This window comes from Lipophrys pholis (genome assembly GCF_963383615.2).
Source record: "Lipophrys pholis genome assembly, chromosome: 14".
Lineage (NCBI taxonomy): Eukaryota > Metazoa > Chordata > Actinopteri > Blenniiformes > Blenniidae > Lipophrys > Lipophrys pholis.
Window position 1 is genome coordinate 22,469,598 of NC_137633.1, and position 21,071 is coordinate 22,490,668.

The 21,071-nt window shown below is 43.6% G+C and overlaps 2 protein-coding genes across 5 annotated transcripts; both read left to right on the forward strand.

Moving 5' to 3' along the window:
* Positions 1-1,747: 1,747 nt before the first annotated feature.
* Positions 1,748-9,309, forward strand: mis18bp1 (MIS18 binding protein 1). 4 transcript variants are annotated; one of them, XM_080480686.1, is made up of 17 exons: positions 1,748-2,452; positions 2,845-2,928; positions 3,044-3,352; positions 3,448-3,707; positions 3,829-3,905; positions 4,575-4,696; positions 4,793-4,883; positions 4,989-5,089; positions 5,416-5,573; positions 5,653-5,806; positions 6,227-6,881; positions 6,983-7,152; positions 7,447-7,580; positions 7,653-7,795; positions 8,156-8,243; positions 8,361-8,415; positions 8,515-9,309. In XM_080480686.1, the coding sequence occupies exons 1-17, from the start codon at positions 1,855-1,857 to the stop codon at positions 8,616-8,618; spliced, it is 3,303 nt and encodes a 1,100-aa protein (XP_080336812.1). In that variant the 5' UTR covers positions 1,748-1,854; the 3' UTR covers positions 8,619-9,309. The 4 variants fall into 4 exon arrangements, with proteins under 4 accessions (XP_080336812.1, XP_080336814.1, XP_080336811.1 ...); XM_080480688.1 differs by having other exon boundaries at positions 1,754-2,452; positions 3,832-3,905; XM_080480685.1 differs by having other exon boundaries at positions 1,754-2,452; positions 8,512-9,258.
* A 975-nt stretch (positions 9,310-10,284) lies between these two features.
* On the forward strand, positions 10,285-21,053 carry tpp1 (tripeptidyl peptidase I). Its single transcript, XM_080479552.1, has 13 exons — positions 10,285-10,363; positions 11,782-11,856; positions 12,388-12,527; positions 12,685-12,835; positions 14,983-15,104; positions 15,193-15,362; positions 15,432-15,630; positions 15,898-16,086; positions 18,203-18,275; positions 18,361-18,481; positions 18,825-18,986; positions 19,923-20,048; positions 20,308-21,053. The coding sequence occupies exons 1-13, from the start codon at positions 10,353-10,355 to the stop codon at positions 20,455-20,457; spliced, it is 1,689 nt and encodes a 562-aa protein (XP_080335678.1). The 5' UTR covers positions 10,285-10,352; the 3' UTR covers positions 20,458-21,053.
* The last annotated feature ends 18 nt before the right edge of the window (positions 21,054-21,071 follow it).

A 21,071-nucleotide genomic window follows, 5' to 3' on the forward strand; every position in this document is an offset into this window, starting at 1 on the left:
CCTGCTGACCCATGACCGCACAGCCATGCACAGCTCCAACCTCTTCATCAAATTTGCGGTCGACACAACAGTGGTGGGTCTCTCATTAGCAACAGAGATGACACAAATTACAGGAGCGAAGTCAGCAGCCTGGCCAGGTGGTGCAGTGTCAACAATCTCTTTCTGAACATGGAGAAGACTAAGGAGATTGTTGTAGACTTCAAGAAACGGCACACCCAGCATACTCCTCTTAACATCATGTTACATGTGGAGCATCACCAAGTTCTCTCCTGGACCATCAACACCACATCACTGGCCAAGAAAGCAACACAACGTTTCTACTTCCTGAGCAAACCGAGAAGAGCCAGAACCAGGGCCCCCATAATGTCCACCTTTTACAGAGGCACCATAGAGAGAGTCCTGTCCAGCAGCATCACTGTGTGGAATGGCTCCTGCACCGCCTCCTGCCGCAGAACCCTCCAGCGCATCATGAGAGCAGCGGAGAAGATTGTTGGTGTCCCTCTCCCCTCCTTCCAGGACATCGACTCCACCCGCCTCGTCCGCGAAGCCATCAGCATTGTGAGCGATTCCACCCACCCGTCACACACCTCCTTCAGTCTGCTGCCATCAGGGAAGAGACTGCAGAGTCTGAGGACCAGAACCAGCAGTCTGGGGACCAGGACCATCAGTCTGAAGCACAGCTTCATCCATCAAGCTGTCAGGAAGCTGAACTCTTTACCGGCTTTGCCCTCCCTCCCTCCCGCCTCTGCCACTGCAAACACAAGCCCTGGTCACTAAACACTAAACTGGACTGAACAGTGACATCAGGACTGTGACATGAAGCCACTTTAAACCATCTATAAGCTACTTGGCTGCACTGAGAACTCCACTGTTATTTTTGATCTCTCTGTTGTGTTTTTATTCACTGTTATATCAACTACAATTTTCTACTTTTTATTTTACACCTTAATTATCATATTTTAGCCTATATATTTTAGCATGTGTAATTTCCTATTTCGATGTGAAAATGTGTAGCTGAACTGACAAATAAAGCAACATTGATAACTTTGGTGTCATCCTTCTTTAATTAAATCCTTTTAATGGACTAAAAAAGACTCTTCTTGTGAATACAAGCAACCCCTCGGTTTATCATTATGTTGTCTTAAAGATTACTTTGAAATGATTTAAACATCTCTTTCCTCACTCTTGATGAACAATCAAACTATCAATGCTAATATAAAACTGCAGAACTGCACAATAACACTTTTTATTATTATTATTAAAGAACTATATCCATTTCATCTAACTCAATTTTGTCAACATTTTGTAATTCTTCAAAACACTTAATGGTAAAAGTCCTGCTGCTAGACCAAAGTACCTTGGTCCGGCTGAATGTTTGATTTAAACAGTTGTTCTTACTGTGACAAAGACATTAAAACAGATGAGCTTCTTTTGTTTATTTTACGATAAATATAATAATGCTTTGTTGGTAGAATTACTGGTTGTTTTGTAAATTTGACATAATTCTGATCTTAAAAGAGAACATGTTTTATTTGGTATACCTGTTAAAAACTATTCATGATTATTCCATTAACACAATTCTAATTACTGGAAAATTTTAGATAAAAAAAAGTTAACGAAAACCAAAATCAATTTTTCACAATATTTTGTATTTTAAGTGCAATTTAACTAAAGAACAGTTTAAATAAAGATAGAAGAAGTGCTGAGTTTGATAGCGGAAGTGACGTACATTTGGAGGAAGTACGTCACATAATTCTGACCAAAGACAGCACAAGTGAGGAAATTCAAATTCTCGAGCTCGCTTGTAAATAGACAGTTTGAGGTTATTACAGATTATGACTCTCATCTAACGCAATGGCGTCGCATTTTTGCGCATTGCAACAGCGGAATCCATGGCCCGAATCGCCAGCAAAGGCTTTCGCCAAACTGAAAAACAAAGTCCAGACAGAGACGAAGTGGCGGGCAGAGGAGCCTGCCACCGCCGCCTCGGGGCCCCGGAGAGAGGACAGCGAGCTCAGCGACCGCCTGCAGGCCGGTTCCAGTCACAGTGAGGCCCAGGCGTTGACTCTCTCCCCGATATCCAGTCCTCCCTCTACCGAGGAGGAAACTCCGGAAGGTCCGGGTGAAGCTCGACGGGGACGCACACTCAGGGCTTTCCTCGAGTCCACTGCCGTGTCCGATCCTTTCCTCATGATTCCGCCTCAGATCAGAGACTTTACAGGATGTAACGCGTCCACAATCTGTGGACAGAGTGTTTGTGCCGAGGACGGCGCGTTTTCCCCCTTGAAGTATCGGCTGAGGAAGAGAGTGCAGAGGCCACAGTCACACACAGTGAGGAAAGCCCCGGATGTCAGCCAGAAACACAGCAACTACAACACATCCAGCCTGCAGCCCACTGCTGAGAAGCCAGAGAGGCCTGGGCCTCCACCTCCACCAGTCTCCACACACAAATGTAAGACATCTTCATTACCTCAATTCAATCTTAATTCAATATACAACACAGTCGTCTTTACAGTGAGAAACCCAACAAATCCACACAAGCAAGCATAGGAGACGGCAGAAAGGCAAAACTCCCTTTCAGCATGGAGACTTTCTGCAGAACCAGACTCTGAGGTGGAGACTTTCTGCAGAACCAGACTCTGAGGTGGAGACTTTCTGCAGAACCAGACTCACAAGTAGAGCCTTTCTGCTGTTCCGGTTGGGGTTAGGGGATAGGAGAGAAACTTTTGGGACAGACAGACTGATTGTGGGGAGGGATTTGAACCCTGGTTTCTGGAAAGAGCCAACATCTGGAAGAAGAAAAATGATGTTTGATTCCTCTTGGCCTCTGCTGTTTTCAAACAGGCTACCGATTCGGTATAGATCCGCGTCTTCCAACGTCTTCAGCCCAGAGATATCATAACAGCAGAACTGATGTCCCTAAAGGAGGTGAGTGCCTTTCAAATAATAATAAAAAACTTTCAGTAGACCAACAACTCCACACACTTTTGTTTCCCTATCACATCAATATGGCTTTTTCTGTGAAAAATCTTGTTTTTTGCAGAACTGGATCAGTTCCCCACGTGTCAAATGGAGAAAGTTAATATTAGAAACGCCTCAGAATGTGTGAGTGAGGAGTCCAAACGCAGCCAGTCAGAGTCTGATCTCACGGGCGAAGCGTCGCTCTGTGCTGCCCCGCCACAGCCTGCTCTGTGCAGAGAAGATGGACATTTACCAAACCGATATCACGCCAGAGTGGTCCAGAATGCTCCGATGTCCCCAGCCAAGGTGTTTGCTCTCATGAAGGACAGAGAAAACCATGTGGAGCCACAGAAACGTCCTCACCACAGCAGAAGAAATCTCAACAATGCAGGTGTGTGTGGAAGTGAAAAAAAATACACATTTTATTCTGTTTTTATGAACATGTTCTCCATGTTCTAATCTGTTTTAATGCCATATCTTCCCTAGACGATGTTCACCAGCTCAGAGATGCTTCCCTTTCCACGGCTCAAAGTGTGGGGGAAACTGAGGCCTCCTCCGAAAGAGTGTCTGCTGAAGTCCCGTCAGACGTTGAACACTCAGGGGAGATGGTGCAGAACCCTGCGGCGCCGCCGCTGGCGGCTTTGCTTCAAGACGCGCTGCTGCTGAAATCTCCAAAGGTTCTTATACCGAAAAGACAACCGGCAGCGTCCAAGAGCAAGTGGCCCGCCCACGCAAAGTTCCCGAGTGTGAGTGGAAACACACAGATGAAGAAACTGATTCACAATCAATTGACTACAAAACATTCAGACTCGACGTCGGAGATCCAAAAGTTTCTTTCCTTTGGTTGACTTTTGTTTCTCCATTTAGCAGGAAAGTGTGATCTATCTGAAAAAGTGGTGTCTGAGGAAACTCACAAAAGGCCTGTACGTTGAAGGAATTCACTGGTAAGGCTTTTCTTTCCTCTTATATTGTGACATTTGGAAAAATTACTGGAAGAATTCCATAGAAAAACAAAATGTTTCTTATTTAATTCAAATAATCAAATGTCTTTGAATTAAACATCATATTCAAAGATGTTTTTGTTATAAATTATACCTCGAATAAATATTAGAATATGTTAAGAACAGGTGTTTGTTTGTTAGGTTTTTTTTTTCAACTGAAAGCCAACATTGTCTTTACATTAGGAATTAAGAAAAACAACGCACATAAATTACAATTCACACAACGTTTGTCATTTTATCATCATCACAGTCTACCAAACAATTTAGAAACGGTCATCACGCATTCTGCCCAACACTCACAAAGAAGACCATCATCACCTTTTTAGTCCTTACATTCCAGTATTCATCGAGTTTCACCTGAAAGGACATTTCGTCTTGTTTTTTAACCGTCGGGCACAATTATCACAATTAAAATCTAAAAAATCAATTCTCAAAACTAGTTTGCGAGAGATGAGAGTCGAAGTCACTGACAAGACATCTACTTTTCAATCATGTCATTTTCTGAGATGCTCCGTAAGAATCTTTGTGGCTGACATCAGATTTCGATCTCGTTGGGGGTTAAATGCGAGTGCAGGTATATTTACACGTCGATTTATTTTTTCCACCATGAAGTTCAGAAAACATTCGTTGGAACAGTAACATCATCGTGGAGCGAGTTTCAAAGTCCGTGCTGAAGACTGTTTCTGGGAGGACTTACATCCTGGTTGGAAAGTTGATGGTGAAGGGTTCGTCTGGTAAGCCTGATCAGCAGAGAAACAAGAAGGAAACAAAAGTGGATTTGAGGTGAATCGGTTTGCTTATTGTTTTGTTTTCTCACTTCCTGCTCTCAGACTTCCCTCAGTGGCTCCTAAAGAGGTTCGCTGACGGTTTCCCCTCAAACTGGAAAGGACTGTACGAGAAGTTTCAGTCGGAATCCAGAAAGTAAGATTATTCATTCTTACATTTTTGCTGCTGAACCTTAAATCAATCGAGAGATGAAGAGTTATTATTAAAGAAACGTGCTTTGCTTATCTGTTGGAATCGCAGTAGAGGGAAAGGGAAGAGCGGCGACGGGACAAACAACACAGCCAAGAAGAAGCCCGAGGCCTCGTCTCAGAGAGCCGTCAGGAAAAAGTCTTTGACTCCTCGTAAGTAAAGACAGAATAAGCTCGTGTTGTTTTGAACCTTTTGTCATGTTTTTAGAAAAGAGCAAAGTCAGCTGTGTGTGATGAGTATGTGATATTTGTATGCCTGTAATGTTTGTGTGTGCACACAGATTTTTATGCTCAGTGAAAGTTCTTCATGCATAATGTGATTTTTCTCCTTGTATGTGTAATTTGTACTGATGCAGTACGAAGTGGGAAGTTTTTTCAGGTCCTCGTCAGCGTGAACACAAATGTAGTTACACACCTACAAGCCTGTGTATATGCTGTGCTGCACAAATACTCCTGAAAGGTGTTTTTCTACTGTCCAGCTGGTGATCGCAGTCTTCCATTCGGCTCCGCAAAAGTCTCCAGAAGTGGGCGACTCGTCATCCCGCCTCTGGATTACTGGCGAGGAGGCAGAGTCATACTCGACGCGTACAAGAACGTTACCATCCACGAGTGTTACGAAACCTCCATCGTCATCCCGGTGAGCACCTGGGGTGGACCTCGTCCAACGACTGTTATCCCTGACAAAGAGATTCATGTTTTGTGTTCCTTTCTCGCAGAGCGACCCAACAACGCAGCCTGCGTGTCCCTCACAGGCTCCCGTCCGTCTGCCGTTACCAGGAGAGAAAGACGACTCGGCACGAGAGGCTCCAGCACGCGGTCCTCGGGCCAAAAAGCCACTCGCAATAAACTCCAATCCTGCCCCTGGTGCAAGTAAGTAAAATATTCATTTTCATTTTTCAGTCACTTCTGGTCCTTCTATTGTGTTTTTGTGGAGTCATGAGAAAAATCCAGCGTCGCTCTGAAGAGACAAACTGCACCAGGACTGATTTCAGTTGCAAAGTTAAGCTGAAAGCTCAGCGATTTATCGCATTTTCAGAAACAACAAAATTCAGATGCATCATCAAACGGGGCTTTCTGGAAACGCTGCTGCTGCTCATGCACACCACTTAGTGGCCCAACAGGAGAACTACCTTGTTTTCAGTGTGCCTGGTGTTTCGGCGTCGACAGCATCGTTTCATAACGTTGTTGTGTAAACGGTGCCTCAAACCGACACCTCGGTCTTCACAGCTGCAGTTTTAACAATCTGAGATAACGCATGAGCCTGACGACAAGATGTTCCTCCTTTCACAGCAACAAAGCAAAGGAAATCCTCCAAACCAGAGGCGGTACCACTGCAAAGGCCTCAAGTGTCCACGCGTCAGAGACGAAAGGCTAACAGTCCGGAAGAACCCGAAGCGCCGATGGAAGCACAAAGCCGAAGCACAAGGCTCAGCAAAAACCGCCTGGCTTCAGAAAGAGAGCTTCAAATGAAAAATGTCCCACAACAACAGAGTCAAGCGAAAAAGTCATCAACAAGACAGACGTCCAACAATCGTTGGACAACCACGTCCAGGACAAGAAGGAAAAACCAGAAATCCCCAGAACCTGCTGTGGATCTCGATGAGTCCCCGCAGAGCCTCTCATGCGATGACGACTTAAATCCGACGAGAAGGAACCTGAGGAGGAGAACGCAAAGCAACAAGGGGAGGAACGTTCAGAGCACATCACATCCTGACCGGGAATCCTCTGAGGAGAGTGATAAAGAAGCGAGGAAGAAACGCAGCCAAGCGCAAATAAGAGCTAAACCCAGAGGAACCAAACCTCCGGGAACATCTCGACCCGCGAAGCCTTTCCACAAGTCGACACAATCCAGCCAGAAACTACAGGACAAACAAGCAAAAGCAGCGACTCCACAAGATCCTGACGAGGACAAATGGACTGAGGCAGAACTTCAGAAGCTTCACGAGTACGTTTTCTCTCCTCGTGCAGAATTACACTTCTCCTCTTCGTATCTCTTCGTCAGACTCTCCCAGGGTTGTATGTTTGAGCTGTTCTTGCCCTTGGCAGGGCCGTCTCGTACTTCCCCCGACACATCCTGGGTTACTGGGAGAGAGTGGCGAGGATGGTGGAGACGCGTTCTGCAGAAGAGTGTCACAACCGGCACACGTCGATGGAAGCGACCCAGCAGCAGCCCAAGAAGGCCAGAAGGAAGAAGGCAGAAGCCCTGGAGACTGCAGGTAGAGAAATGTTTTGGTAGAAAGTGACCTTGGTTTGGTATTTCATACACGTTGCTGTCAAATGCAGCGATTCAGGAAAACTTGTGAAATTTGATCACGTAAGACAATTTAATGTGATTTTTTTAGATTGAAACGGTTCATTTTGTAGAGTTTATTACTTTGATTTAATCGTCTTTTTATTGACTTTTCCACCTCTGGAAGTGAATAAACGTTCTCTGAACGTAGCAGTGGTTCAAAGCTGTTAAAGTGTAAACGCCCGGATGCGGCGAGGCCTGACGGTGGGTCTGGTTGCAGATGTTCCTCTGATATCCGCCCGGGCGGGAACCCTGAAGAGGAAGCAGCAGGTGCGTCAGTTCCTGGAGGCCATGCCCAGAGAAGATGTTGACGACGCTTTCAGCTCGGCTCACATGCAGAATAAACGCTTCGAGGTTGGTTTTACTCGTCCTCCGTCCTCCGGTCACTCTCCGGGACGCGTTCTGACCGGCTCCTCTCGATGGCAGCTCCACAGCTTGGGTCCGAACGACGACAGTGACATCATGCTGTCGGAGCTGGAGCCCCTGACGCCGAGGTCGGCGTGTTTTCCCGACGTGAAGACTCCTCAGTGCCTGCACCTCACCCCGGGCATGATGGGCTCACCAAACAGGTTCCTTTACTTCATTCATACGGAGGCAACAGAACTCCGACCGGGACAGTTGCTCCATACATTAACACATTTGAAATACGGAACTGAAGTGCTGTGGTATCGGTTCATCTTCACTTTCCTGCTTTGACTTTGTGAAAAGTCAGTTTTTGCCCATTTTGAAGAGAAATTAACACTTTCTAGAATCGTTGTTTTTCTTTTCACTGTGATGTTTGGCCAAGTGGCAGAGCGAGTTCACCGCCTTTCATCAAGGATTTTATAGAATTCTGTTCGCCTCCACTTTATTAAAGTTGGGGGTTCTACCCTCAGTTGTTACTGTTCATGAATAAAATCTACCCATCTCATCTTTGTCTTGCTTTAAAGGAGTAACGATGAGAAGTACGTCTACCAGCTGCAGAAGAGGATGAAGAAAAGCCGGTTTGACGTCCAGAAGCGGTCGCGTCTTTTAAAGGTGCCTTTCAACTAATTTGGACTCCGTGAAACTTCATTGTTTCATCCTGCATGTCTAACAGGTGTGGAGCTTCTCTTTTTTTTTTTTTTGTAAAACCATCTCGTGTGTTTCTTTCAGAAGTTCACACCGACGCCATCAGTGAAAAAACCACTGAGACGATGTGAGAACACAGGTAAGTGTCCTGAACGCCACGTTATGGGAAATGTTTCAGGGAGTGGATATCGAAGCTGGAAGTAGTTACCGCGGACTCAATCCTTCACTTCTCCAGCAGGAAACAGCTCGTTTGTGGTCTGGGAGATGTTTTCTGGGAAGGACACGGCCTCACCCGACAGTGAGGACGAAGAAGAGGATTTCTATTTTTCAGACAGTAACTGAATGGAGTTGTAACTCATTGTCTGAATCGTTCGTTTTGGGGGGGAAAAAAGTACATTTTATTCTTTCTACTTGTGTCGAATCCGTAATTGTTTTGAACATAAGCTGCAATGACACGGTGGTGTTCAGTTCTGAAACCTTCATTTAATAAACCTTGTTCAGTTTTAAGTATATCGGGACAAACCGTGCTACTAAAATGGCTCCAAGTGTTAGAAATGCATCTTCTGAGAAGGAGCGCAGGTTGTTCTGATGTTACAATGCGCTGCTTTGGAATCAATCCTGGATTCAAAGTCAAACTGCAGATTTTTGAAGCTGACTTTTACCCACCGCAGCGGATTTTGCGCTGATTCCCTTCATGTGGGTCTGATCACGGCTGGACCTGGTTGCATAATGTTTCAGGGAAGCCGGAGTGAAACGGCGTGAAAGTGTTTTGTATATAGTTGTTGGGACCTGTCGTACTGAGGCAGTGTTCTATTATATGTTTGTAAGAATGTGTCCCATCATGCAGAGCGTCTGTATTAGATGTACAGAAGTTGTGTATATTTCTACATACAGGTTATGTATTTGAATGAAATTTTAGATGGAAGGCCTTGGAACTAAATCGGTGTACACAACATGAAATAAAGATGAATCTCCATCTTTCTTCTGGGTCTATATCCAGTCCCGTGTGAACAATGGGTGGAGAACCCAGCTGAGTATGAGTGAAGGCAGAGTACCGAGTACAGAGTGAACCGAGGAGTACAATCAGAAGGTCCACCAAAGAATAAACACACACCTCTGGTATGGAGTCAAAGGTGGAGAGCTTCAGGTATCTGGGTGTCAACATCACAGGGGACCTGACGTGGTCCCGTCACATCAACACCTGGTGAAGAAGCTCCACTCTTATGCTCCCTCTCAAGGTGCTCAGAAACTTCTACACCGGCACCATTGAGAGTGTTTTGGCTGCAAGTATTATCACCTTTACAACAACAAATGATGCAGGTCAAAGGACAGGAGGATTGTGAGTGAGTGAGCCCAGCCACAGACTGTTCTCTCTGCTGCCAGCAGGGCGGCGCTACTGCTGCCTGAAGGCAAACAGGACGGGGAGGAGCTTCTTAAGGCTGTCTGCTGAACAAAACAATACACAGTCTACTTTCAGTGTGTGTGTATTATACTGTGTATAATTCTTCTTGTGACAAGTAAAGGTCTTGACTCTTTAGATTCTGTGTGAGGAAACTCACTTGTGCACAGTGAGATCATGGAAACTCCGCACACAAAAAGCTGATCCAGACTCAAAGCCAGTTTAGTAGCTGAGAGTGCTAAACAAAGTAGGTCTGTTATAATAAAATAATGTGACAGAAAGAAAACAAAAACTGAGTAGATAAACTATTTGAGACCAAGACAAAAACCAGTCTGTGAGTTAATGAAATAAATGAAAACAAACGGACCCTGAATTAATAAAATAAGCAAAATGACTGTGAGTTCATGAAATGAATACAAACAAACGGATTAATTTTTATTTTTTTTTAATGACAAAAACAAGCCTGAGTCTGTGAGTTAATTAAATAAACAACAAACTGAGTCTGAGTTAATTAAATAAACAAAATAACACAAAAGAAAAACAAGATGAGGAATGCGGCACGCGCTTGCTGCTGATGAAGATGAAGCTGACGGTGCCGGTCACGTGGGTGGGATCATGTGACTGCTGCTGTGTCACAACAGTGTTAAACGTGAATCTGCAGCTGAGCGGAGGACAACATGAACATTCTGTGAGTCTGTTCGTTTTAGGAGCTTTTTGACTGTCACGTGCTTCACTGTGTTTTATTGTGTGTTAGTGTCTTTCGTCGTGTGTTACTACTGTATTATATTGTGTTTTGTTGTGTTTCAGTGTGTTTGTGTGTTGATGACCTAGATAAAACACTCAGCAGGTTAAACTGATAAAACTTCCGGTGTGAGGATCAGCTCGAGACATTCTAATATTGTGTTTTTAATCTCTGCTGTTTGAAAGTGTGTTTGTTTTTTAATGTGACCTTCTGAACGGAGTCACGTTGACTCGTTTCTCTTTGACCTACAGACAATCTGATCACATCAAATGTAACGTGGAAGTAACGAGCTACTAATACTCTCCGTATTAGGATTATTTTGTGTGTTATGGACAGATCCCACCTGTGATTGACACTACTACTTAACTATGCAGTGAAAAGTGATTAATATTCTAGTTTGAATTACTATTTACTTGTAATCGATTACATTTGAAGCAAGTATGCAAATAAGGAAAAATACTCTTAAAAACACTCTTTGTCTTTATTGCTCTTTACTTCAATATCAATATCAGGAATTTAATTAATGTCGGTATAAAATGTCTACATTCAAATTACAATAAATGAATGATATATAAAGTAATATAAAGTAATGTCGATACAAAGCAAGAACTTGGATTATATTGTATTAATTGTGCCGCTTTTTTTGTCAGTAACATAATTTCTTTATTAAAATTATTTGTTGTCAAAATAGTTCACAACATTTACCTTTATAATTTAAAAACATGAGATATCGGTATGGAAAGTAAGAAGAGAAAAATAAAGGTAATCCTACTGGACCGTGTTTAAAGAAGAAGGAAGAAATTCACCCATTTCTTTATTTATTATTACCCTTCAATTAACTCCTGGATTGTGTTCGAACTGTTAATAGTTACATATATAAACACTAGATCACAATACAATCTTCACAACTGTGCAAATGTAATTATATAGGGTTACCTTTCACTGATTTATTATAGAATCTTTATAAAAATTGATATTCAAAGTACATTTACATAAATCATGTATTGTTTGTTAAAACATTAAAATTATTGGCTACAGACCAAAAGGTTTGAATACTAATTCCAATTGTCCGTGTACTTGAAAGTCTCTTATAGATTAGATATTTCAGATTAAAACGTGCCAAAGTATGAAAAACTACCCAAGAATACAATTTAATTCCAGTCGTGTGAGTAATTTAAGCTGGTTACTTTCACCCCCGTACAGCTGTGCAGTCGCCTTCCTCAAACTGATCAACATGTAGAAACTCTGGACGAATAATAACGTTGTGTTGAAAATGTAATAATCTAACTTTGTGTCATAATATTGTTAATAAATCTGTTTTCGGTCCCGTTGGTGAAACTCTAACTTGTGTTTCTCTCCCTCAGTCTGGCGCTGTCCTTCCTCTTCTTCTTCAGCTCAGCGGTCCAGAGCGGATATCTGGAATATGACCAAGACGTCCCGTGAGTTGAACCTCAACTTTCAATCTGTTATAAACCAAAACTCAGTTCATAACAACCGCAGTTACCTCAGAGCAGAGTGGCAGAGGCTGGAAAAGAAAAAAACGCATTTATACCAGGAAGAACCTTCCGGTGGCTCCGGACTCAGAGGAGCTTTTTACCCGGTGGGATTATAAAGTAGGAAGAGAGGAAATATTCTCAGCATACATTACTCTGCAAAGGTTTCAGGCTGCTGTAGTACCACTCCACTTTACTCATCATGTCATACTAGTATCGTGCAGCGAGTGTTTATCAAGAACAAGCAGCCGTAGAGATGATAGTGTGATGGCGTGGCCTCCCACTGACACCTGATCTTAACTTAATCCAGTTTCTGTGGGTTTACATGAAGAGACAGGATGATCTGAAGCAGACTTCATTCACAGGCGATCTGTGTCAAATAACTTCCGTTGCAAGAAGACAAACTTAATGCTTAAACTCCAGATTGGTCAATGTGCTCACGTCACCGTAGCGTGACGAGGCGTCGTCTCTCTGCAGGATCCCGGAGGAATGGACTGGTGTCGGCCGGGTGGATCCTTCAGAGGAGCTGCAGTTGACTTTTGCCCTGAAGCAGCAGAACGTGGGGCTGCTGGAGGAAAAGCTGAGGCTGGTGTCAGACCCCGACTCAGCTCAATATGGTAGCTCTCACTTTATTAACACATCCCGAGGAAGTCCAGACAGTTTTTATTACATAGGAGCCAGAAATGCTCTAATTTTCGTTGTTAAACCTGCAGCTGGAGCTTTTCTCTCCCCGTTTCACCCCCGAGTGTCTCAGGACGGTCTGGTCTTCCACAGGTAAACACCTCAGCCTGCAGGAAGTGGCGTCTCTTGTGCGTCCGTCGGAACTGACCCAGAAGGTGGTGCGTCATTGGCTGCTGAGTCACGGGATCACAAACTGCCTGACGGTTCACACTCAGGACTTTTTACAGTGCGGCATGACTGCAGCGTAAGCATATCTTTGTTCTGGTTGCTCAACCTACTTCGTCTCGAAGCACAAAGTTACTCGTCATATAAATCTTGCCTTTGCTTGCACCTCGTGATAAAGTTCCCTTTTCTGTGGTTTTTGGTGTAAATCAAACAGGAAGCTGCAGCCTAATGAAATACTCAGATCTGGGTCAAGGTTGCTGAAATCTGATAGAAATAGCTTCTTACCTAACAGGAGCTCCTCTGGCCGACACAGAAACTTTTTTTATCTGTTGACCTGAGGAAACCTGTGCATGATCTGTTATGAGAAGCAAGTTCAGTGCTGATGTGGATCTCACATTAGAACCGAGTCTATTGTTTTTCATTTTATCCCCACGTTGTTATTCAGTCTCAACTGAGTAAATACATCCTATTACATCCAGTTTTCCTTATAAGGCTCTGATTACAACATCACCTCCTCATGGATCTGAACTTTCCAATGAAATTAAAAAGAAACAAGAGCAATCAGCGATTTCTCATTTCCGCCAAGGGTCGACATGGACGAAGGGAAATGACACACATTCCACATCCAGACCAACTGCCTTTATTAATTTATTGAGTTTGGTGATCCAATGATTCTATTTCATCATTTGAAAGAACACAAGATAAGATAATATTGTTACCTTCTTACACATTATCTTTCAGCACACACTGGATTAACACTGGTCATTTCACACACTCCTGCAGTATGGCAACAGGACAACAACAAACTACACCTCCCAAAACCAGCACATGCTACGACTCCATTTCCCACAATGCACTTGTCACTTCAAGTAACAATATGTAGCGGAATGAAAATTTGTAACAATTATTTTTGATCCAGATCACCACCAACATTTAATGGTTTCTTCCTTTGTTCAAATTGCACGTGTCCCAATTTTCATGATAATCAGCTCATTAGTTTTTGAGATATCTGACTTACAGACAAATAAACGTCCTTGGTGAGGTAATACACAAGAATCTCACATGAGAAGCATAAGAAACGGAAAGAAAGAACTTCACCTTGAGGAAACCAGCAGATTCCTGCTTGAACTGGTTGATATCAGGCGGCGATCATCATATTTACAGTTGTAGAAAAGAGGAAACTTTGGTTCCCCCTTGAGATACTTAAATGTTACCAGAGATTTAATCTTAATGTCTTATAAGTTCAACATATATATTTAAAATATTCCTTTTTTGTATGGAGTTTCTAAGAGGTTACCTAACATGCTTTATTCTGCCTAAAATCATCTCTCTTCAACAGTGTTTAGTATAAAAATTACTTTAAAATGTTGAGAATTAAATAATAGAAATAATGTCTGTTGAACCGGGATAAAGAACCCATTTAGATCTTTTACATTTACAAGGTTGCCCTGGCCAATAATGTATAGGAACAAATGATAAACCTTTTCTCGGAAAGCTAGTTAAAAATATGAAATAATGTTCTGAAAACTCTTATTTTGGAAGATTCAGCTTTATGTTTATGTCTAATAAAGATTGTAGTTTTGACATTTTGTGGGCGGATTAGGAGCAGCGACACTCCCTCATCTGTTTCCTCTGTTTGTAAGATTCTAACAAGGCTCTTTAGGATTACTTCACACACACAACATACTGCAGTACTCCCTAAAAATCACCACTCAGTTATATAACATTGTCACTTTAAAAAAAAAAAATCTTGATTGGACGTGAGAAGTGGACGCGTCTAGTCAGAAAAAAGATTAAATGAGAGGACATAGTTCAACCAACAAGAAGATCATAAAGATGTATGTCCCCAGTCAGAAGGAACAGAGAGGAGAGAGAGCACACACCACAGGAGATGAAGAGTCAAACCTACAGCAGCTTCACTAAGAAAAGATCCAAAGTGACCTGAGACGCCGTGAACGTGTGAGCTTGATCAAATAGGAAAGTTCAAAGCCTGAGACTTTGTTCCAAACTGAGACTGGGAACTGGTTCCCCTTAAAGCTCATTTCTAGTCTTGAATCGTGAGTGACAGTGTTTATGTTGGTGTTGTGTGAAGATGATGAAGATGCACTGAGGATCAGAATGATTCACTCCTGTCTGACTCCAAAAGAAGAAGCATGCAAACATTCCTCCAGGTCTTAAACTCGTCACTTCTGTGATTGTTGATGTTTGACGTGTTTGTGTGTGAAGTGTTGCTGAGGTGCTGCTACCAGGAAGTCGGTTCCACCGTTACCTCCGAGACGGCCAGTACAGAGTGCGCTCGTCTGCGCCGTACTCGGTTCATGATGACGTTCACCAACACCTCGACTTCGGTGAGCACACTTCTCCAGCTGCACAGCGTTTGGTCTATTTCATGGTTATTGTTAACGTTGTTTAACGGACCTGTTTGTGCCTCGACAGTGGGCGGGCTTCATCGCCTCCCCCCTAAAGGCCTGGACGTCAACAGGAAGCGGCGGCGCTCCAAAGCGGGGCTGCACCTTGGCGTGACTCCCGCCATCTTGAGGGAGCGTTACAACATGACGGCCGCTGACGTGGGATCAGCTCAGAACAACAGCCAGGCTGTGGCCCAGGTACCAATCCTCTCACATGATCGGACTGCGATCAGTGATCAGACTGTGAGTGTTTGTGTTCCTGTGCAGTTCCTGGAGCAGTACTACCACGCTGCAGATCTGGCCGAGTTCATGGGGATGTTCGGTCGCGGCTTCCAGCATCAGTCCCAGATCGACCGCGTCGTGGGAACTCAGGGAGCAGGCAAGGCCGGACTGGAAGCCAGTTTGGATGTGGAGTACATCATGAGCACAGGGGCGAACGTCTCCACCTGGTTCTTCACCAATCCAGGTAGTCAGGAGCCTGAGCTGCGTTTAATACCATAACAACTTTCTGTTCGACCAATGAAATCTAGAAATAGAGTGAAGGATCACAGCTCACGTGTCATTTTCCTAATTTGCGATTAAACTCAGACCCGGGTAAAGAGGGTGTCCACAAGGCTTCAGCCACAGTTCAGTTTTCTGTGTATGACGCCAGTTAGCCTTCTTGTGGCTAAAAACAGTGAAACCAGGAATCCACCTCCAGTTGTGCAGCAGTTTGTCTTTCTTTCTCCTCCAGGCCGTCACGAGTCGCAGGAGCCGTTCCTCCAGTGGATGGTGCTGCTCAGCAACATGTCCGACCTGCCCTGGGTTCACACCGTCAGCTACGGAGACGACGAAGACAGCCTCTCCGCCGCCTACATGATGCGCATCAACACCGAGTTCATGAAGGCCGGCGTCCGTGGAATCTCGTTGCTCTTCGCCTCAGGTCAGTCAGAGTGAAGGGAATCCAAATGGCTTCAGCCAAACACGCTCAGATAGACTGTCATCATGACTAATGTGCCTCACGGAGGAATTCTTGCCTCTGTTCTTGACTCCTTTCATCTATTTTCAGTGAGTAGCTGGTAAAGATCCTCCACAATAATCCCAGTTGCAGCATGTTCAGGTTGCAGGATAAATGGTTTCCATGGTTCAATGTTTAAATTGTCACTGTGACAACACCTTGTTTTTTACAAAAACTACTGAGTTATTATAGGAGCCAGATAAGGTTAAGTGGCTTTATTAATGTGACCATGGGGAGGCGCTGTGGTTAATTAAGGGGAGTGTTCTTGTGATGGTGAAGGAGGATGTTGACCCTGAAGGGCAAATAGGTTTTTGACTGCTGTGTTTGAATATGTTTGTTGACTCACTGGGAAAACCAGCAGTTGTATTTTCACTGTGGACACACGTAATTATTGTTTACAGCAAGAAGAACCGCCATGTCGCCATTTTTGAGCTTTACACAGCGATGGTCTGGTGGCAAAAGGACAAAACAGCGTCAGCCCCGTCTAACTTAGGTCAAAATCTCCTCAGTAGCCAGTATCAGACTACATTACTTTAATAGTTATAATTAGGGATGTCCCGATCACACTTTTTTGCCCCCGATACCGAGCCGATTTTTTAGAATTGAGTATCGGCCGATACCGATACTTTCCCCATCCGATACTTACATTGCTATTGCAAAGATACTCAATAGTGTATTTTTGGAGCAACTAAGATGTCTGAAGCTAAAAGCACTATTGGCAGAAGCTTTGTTTGGCTAGAAATTATTGTAAAACTCACTTATTGAATCAAAATTCTTCTCAAAATGACTTAAACATAAATGCTCTTAGGCAATGTAACTTCTTTGTGTATTAAATTTCAGTTTCACTTAAAGCAGTATGAGAGGTTTGACCTGAATTGTCACAAAACATTTACATTTCAATGTGAATTATAAACACTTTATTCCACTTCAAAATGGTATAACCTGTTTGACAAAAGTAGTCTGAACATAGTTCTCTCAAAAACTTATTCAGAATATCCCAGTCTCCCTTCAAACTAGCGTAACCTTCTGGGTTATTTTTTGCTCCCCTGTGGGTACTTATCCTTTATTTTAAAATCCTTTATTTTAAAGCTGCACCGAGTTTTCTGCTTCAGTACGGCTTTTTCTTTAGTTGTTGTTGTAAACTGAGGGTACACCCACACGACGAAAAAACGATCTTTGTTCTCCCTGGCCTTCTCCCAAAAAACTTCCGTCCACACCTCACTGTGAACGCGGCTCAACACGAGGCTTCAGGGCATGTAGTACACATGCCAGGCCTTTAGGGGCACTGTGACTCACCAAACACAACAAAAACGCAGAAGAAGACAGACCACATAGAAATTTAGAAGTAGACTTCTGCTCAGAACCACATAAACCACTATATATGAGTGGTTGTGGTTATTAGGTGACGTTGCGGACCGCGTTTTTTTTTTTTTTTTTTTTAGATCGGCTGGGTGATCGGCTGGATTTGCCGATTCCCGATCACTCATAAATCACTAATATCAGCCCCGATCCGATATCTACCGATCGGATCGGGACATCCCTAGTTATAATGTTGCTGAAATTGAAGACAAACTGAATTCTCCAGCGACTCACTACTGCCACCTGATGCACGATAGTGGCACTACTTATTTTACAAACTTCCCCTTTAATCTTTATTATCATGTGAGTCAGGGAAACTGTAAACTTTTCATTTGATTAGAGGCGACATCCTCTGTTTTGGACCTTTTGGAATGTGAATGAGAGTTTTTCAGACGTTCTTGTTTTCGATGGCAAATTTTAGTAACTGAAGAGCCAGAGAGTGATTGAGTGTTTTTTGTCACATGAAGGTGAGCGTCTTGGTCTCCCTGGCAGCGAGTCAACAGGCCACTACGCTTCTTTGCACCATGAGCTCACTGGAAACACAAACACAGCCAGATTGTTCTAAATGTCCGGTCAAACATGTTTGTCCTATTTCCACAGATTACAATACAGGAAAGCTTTGCTTGAGATGTGGAGTGTGATTGCTGGTGGCTTCTGGATTAATCTCTGTGATCTGGTGCAGGTGACAGCGGTGCTGGATGCAAACATGAGACGAAAGGACAAAACTGCTTCAGGCCCAGTTTTCCTGCCTCAAGGTGAAACACGCTCCCATTAAAACTCCCTCTGAGCGCTCGGTCTCGTCTCTTGAGTGTTGAAACGGATGTTGCTTTAACTTCCCAGCCCGTATGTGACGACGGTCGGAGGAACGTCGTTCAAGAACCCATTCAAGATGACATATGAAGTGACAGATTACATCAGTGGAGGAGGCTTCAGCAACGTCTTTGAAATGCCTGAATACCAGGTAAAAAGATCCCGTTTCCTCTTGGTCATGCAGGATTTCAGCAGTGCAGTAGGTGGCAGTGTCGCATGGAGCTGAACTATTCTATCAAAAGTAAATAAAGAGCAAATATCTGGAGGTCTTGTGGCTGCCAATGTTTCCTTTTGTTTCTGTTTATTATTTGAGATATTTAAGAAATGAAAGCAGCAGATGTCACAGTGTAAAAGTTTGTATATTCTCTAATGTCACTTATTACATGAAGTTAGTATACGTCCAGTCTGTTCAGTAGAGACGCTACTTTTTTTTTTTCTTTTCTTTTCTTTTCATTCTTTCCTCTTGTGCTTCTCGTTTCCTCGTCCCTCCGCAGGTCAGCGCGGTGAAGAAGTATCTGAAGAGCGTCACGGAAAGCCTTCCTCCTCAGTCGTACTTCAACACCAGCGGCCGGGCCTACCCGGATATGGCCGCCCTGTCCGACAACTACTGGGTGGTCAGCAACCGAGTGCCCATCCCCTGGGTGTCCGGGACCTCGGTGAGAGGCTCTCTCAGGGGTCGTTAAAGGGTTAAATTCACCCAAAAGCTCATAAAGTCACACAAGTAATAAATTAACACCATTTTAGTAACATTTGAAGGAAAACTGATGAAGTGACACACATTTCTTCACTTTGAAAGTGAATTTTCAATATATTGCTCTTGATATAGTTATAGGTATAAATCTTTGCTGACTTGTCTCCTTCATTTGTAACCAAAGAACAACAAACCTGCCAAAACGCATCGAGTCACTTGTTTTATATTCGTCACAATTCTTCCTATTCTGTCAGATTTTCAAATGAAAGCATCGGTCCGGTCACATCTGGGAGTGAGAGGTGATTTTCTGAGGTGAAAAGGTGCAAAACAGCAGTTATAATGTTCATGTATTACAAGTGTAAAGAAGCCGTGTTTCACTTTGTCATTATTTTCTTTTTCGATGTGTCACGTGACAATTTAGTCTTGACTGTCATTAACTCATCACTGAAGAAAAGCTGCTGCTTCTTAAACAATCTATTGAAAATGAAAAGGAAGTGTGCTGTGTCTTCCCATTAACAGCTCTAGTTTATCTTGTAACGTCTCAGTCATGTGTGCAGACGACTTATTTATTTATTAGGAACATTAGGTACGTCTGGCCAACAGTTCGTCAATACAAATCAAAAATCAGCCAATCACATGACAACAATATTGGGGCCTTTAGTAATGATCAGGAGAGTCATAAGATTGGGGTATGTTGGATATTTGAATTACCTAAACATGCAGAGATGTTGAAATATGATGCCAGAGGTGGAAAATGAATGAACAGACTAGTTGGAGATGAAAGATGTTAAAAACAAAGTCTTTCTGATTCCACCTAATGAACTTTAATGCAGCTCAGAGCACGAACCTGAACTATTGAAGTATTATTCAACTTGTTTTTGGGGCTCGTTTCCTCCTGCAGGCGTCCACCCCCGTGGTCGGAGGCATGCTCTCCCTCATCAACGATCAGCGCCTGCTGCAGGGTCTGCCCCCCCTCGGCTTCCTGAACCCTCGTCTCTACAAGCTGCAGGGCCAGGCTCTGTTTGATGTAAGTCACATTTCTTACTGTCGGTTCGGCTCACAGAGGACTTCAGTCACGTAGAAACCAGTTTGTCTGGGAGATAATCCCTTCAGAGACGGCGAATTCTTCAATTTCTGCGCAGAATTTTGCTCCTCAGCTTCTTCAGTTTGCTTGGTGGCAGGCTTGAATGTATTCACTTTGTGTTTCAGGATTCGCTTGTGATATTTTAGCACTTTCCTGCAGCACAGCTTCGTCTCTTTACGCTGCACTTCCTGTGACCCTGCAGGTGACGGAAGGCTGCCACCTGAGCTGCCTGGACGAGCAGGTTCAGGGGAAGGGTTTCTGTGCCGCACCGTCGTGGGACCCGGTGACCGGCTGGGGGACGCCGGACTACCCCGCTCTGCTCTCCGTCCTCCGAACGGACCGAAGCTTTTAATAAGGAGAGCGCTGGTGCTCTTACATCCACAGCAGGAGCCTCAGGAACTGCTTCACTCGACATTATTCTCTTTGTTTCAATGACAAAACCTGACGCTGACGTTTCTACACATCTGTCTGCTTCGGGATAAATCTGTCCAATTCTCATTTTCTGAAGCGTGAAACTGATATTCAGGTCAGCGATAGTGAGAGTTTGGGATGTTCGTGTTCCACGCTGCGCTTCAGTTGCTTGTTTCTGCTGCTCTCTGCATTTCAACTGACCCAGATCTCTCTTTGATCCCGTTGGAGGAAGATAAGAATCTCGTGCTTTAAATTCATGTTCGGTGCCGCGCGGAGGCACTGGTGGCTATGCATCAACTAAATCACCTCCTCGACTTTATTTTTTAATGACGACCGCATTCAAATCTTTATCTGGGATGCAGGGATTTCATCAGATGAAGGAGATTGTGTTCTTGATGAATGATGTGGATGAAGTGTGTGGTACTGAATCTGTATCGTGATTTTACTCGGCAGGAACGAGGTCAGTTCCAGTGTTGTGATTTCAAAACAAAAATATCTGCATGCCTTTTTATTTTGATAAAACGAGAACTCACACGATCTGATGCCGGATCAGCA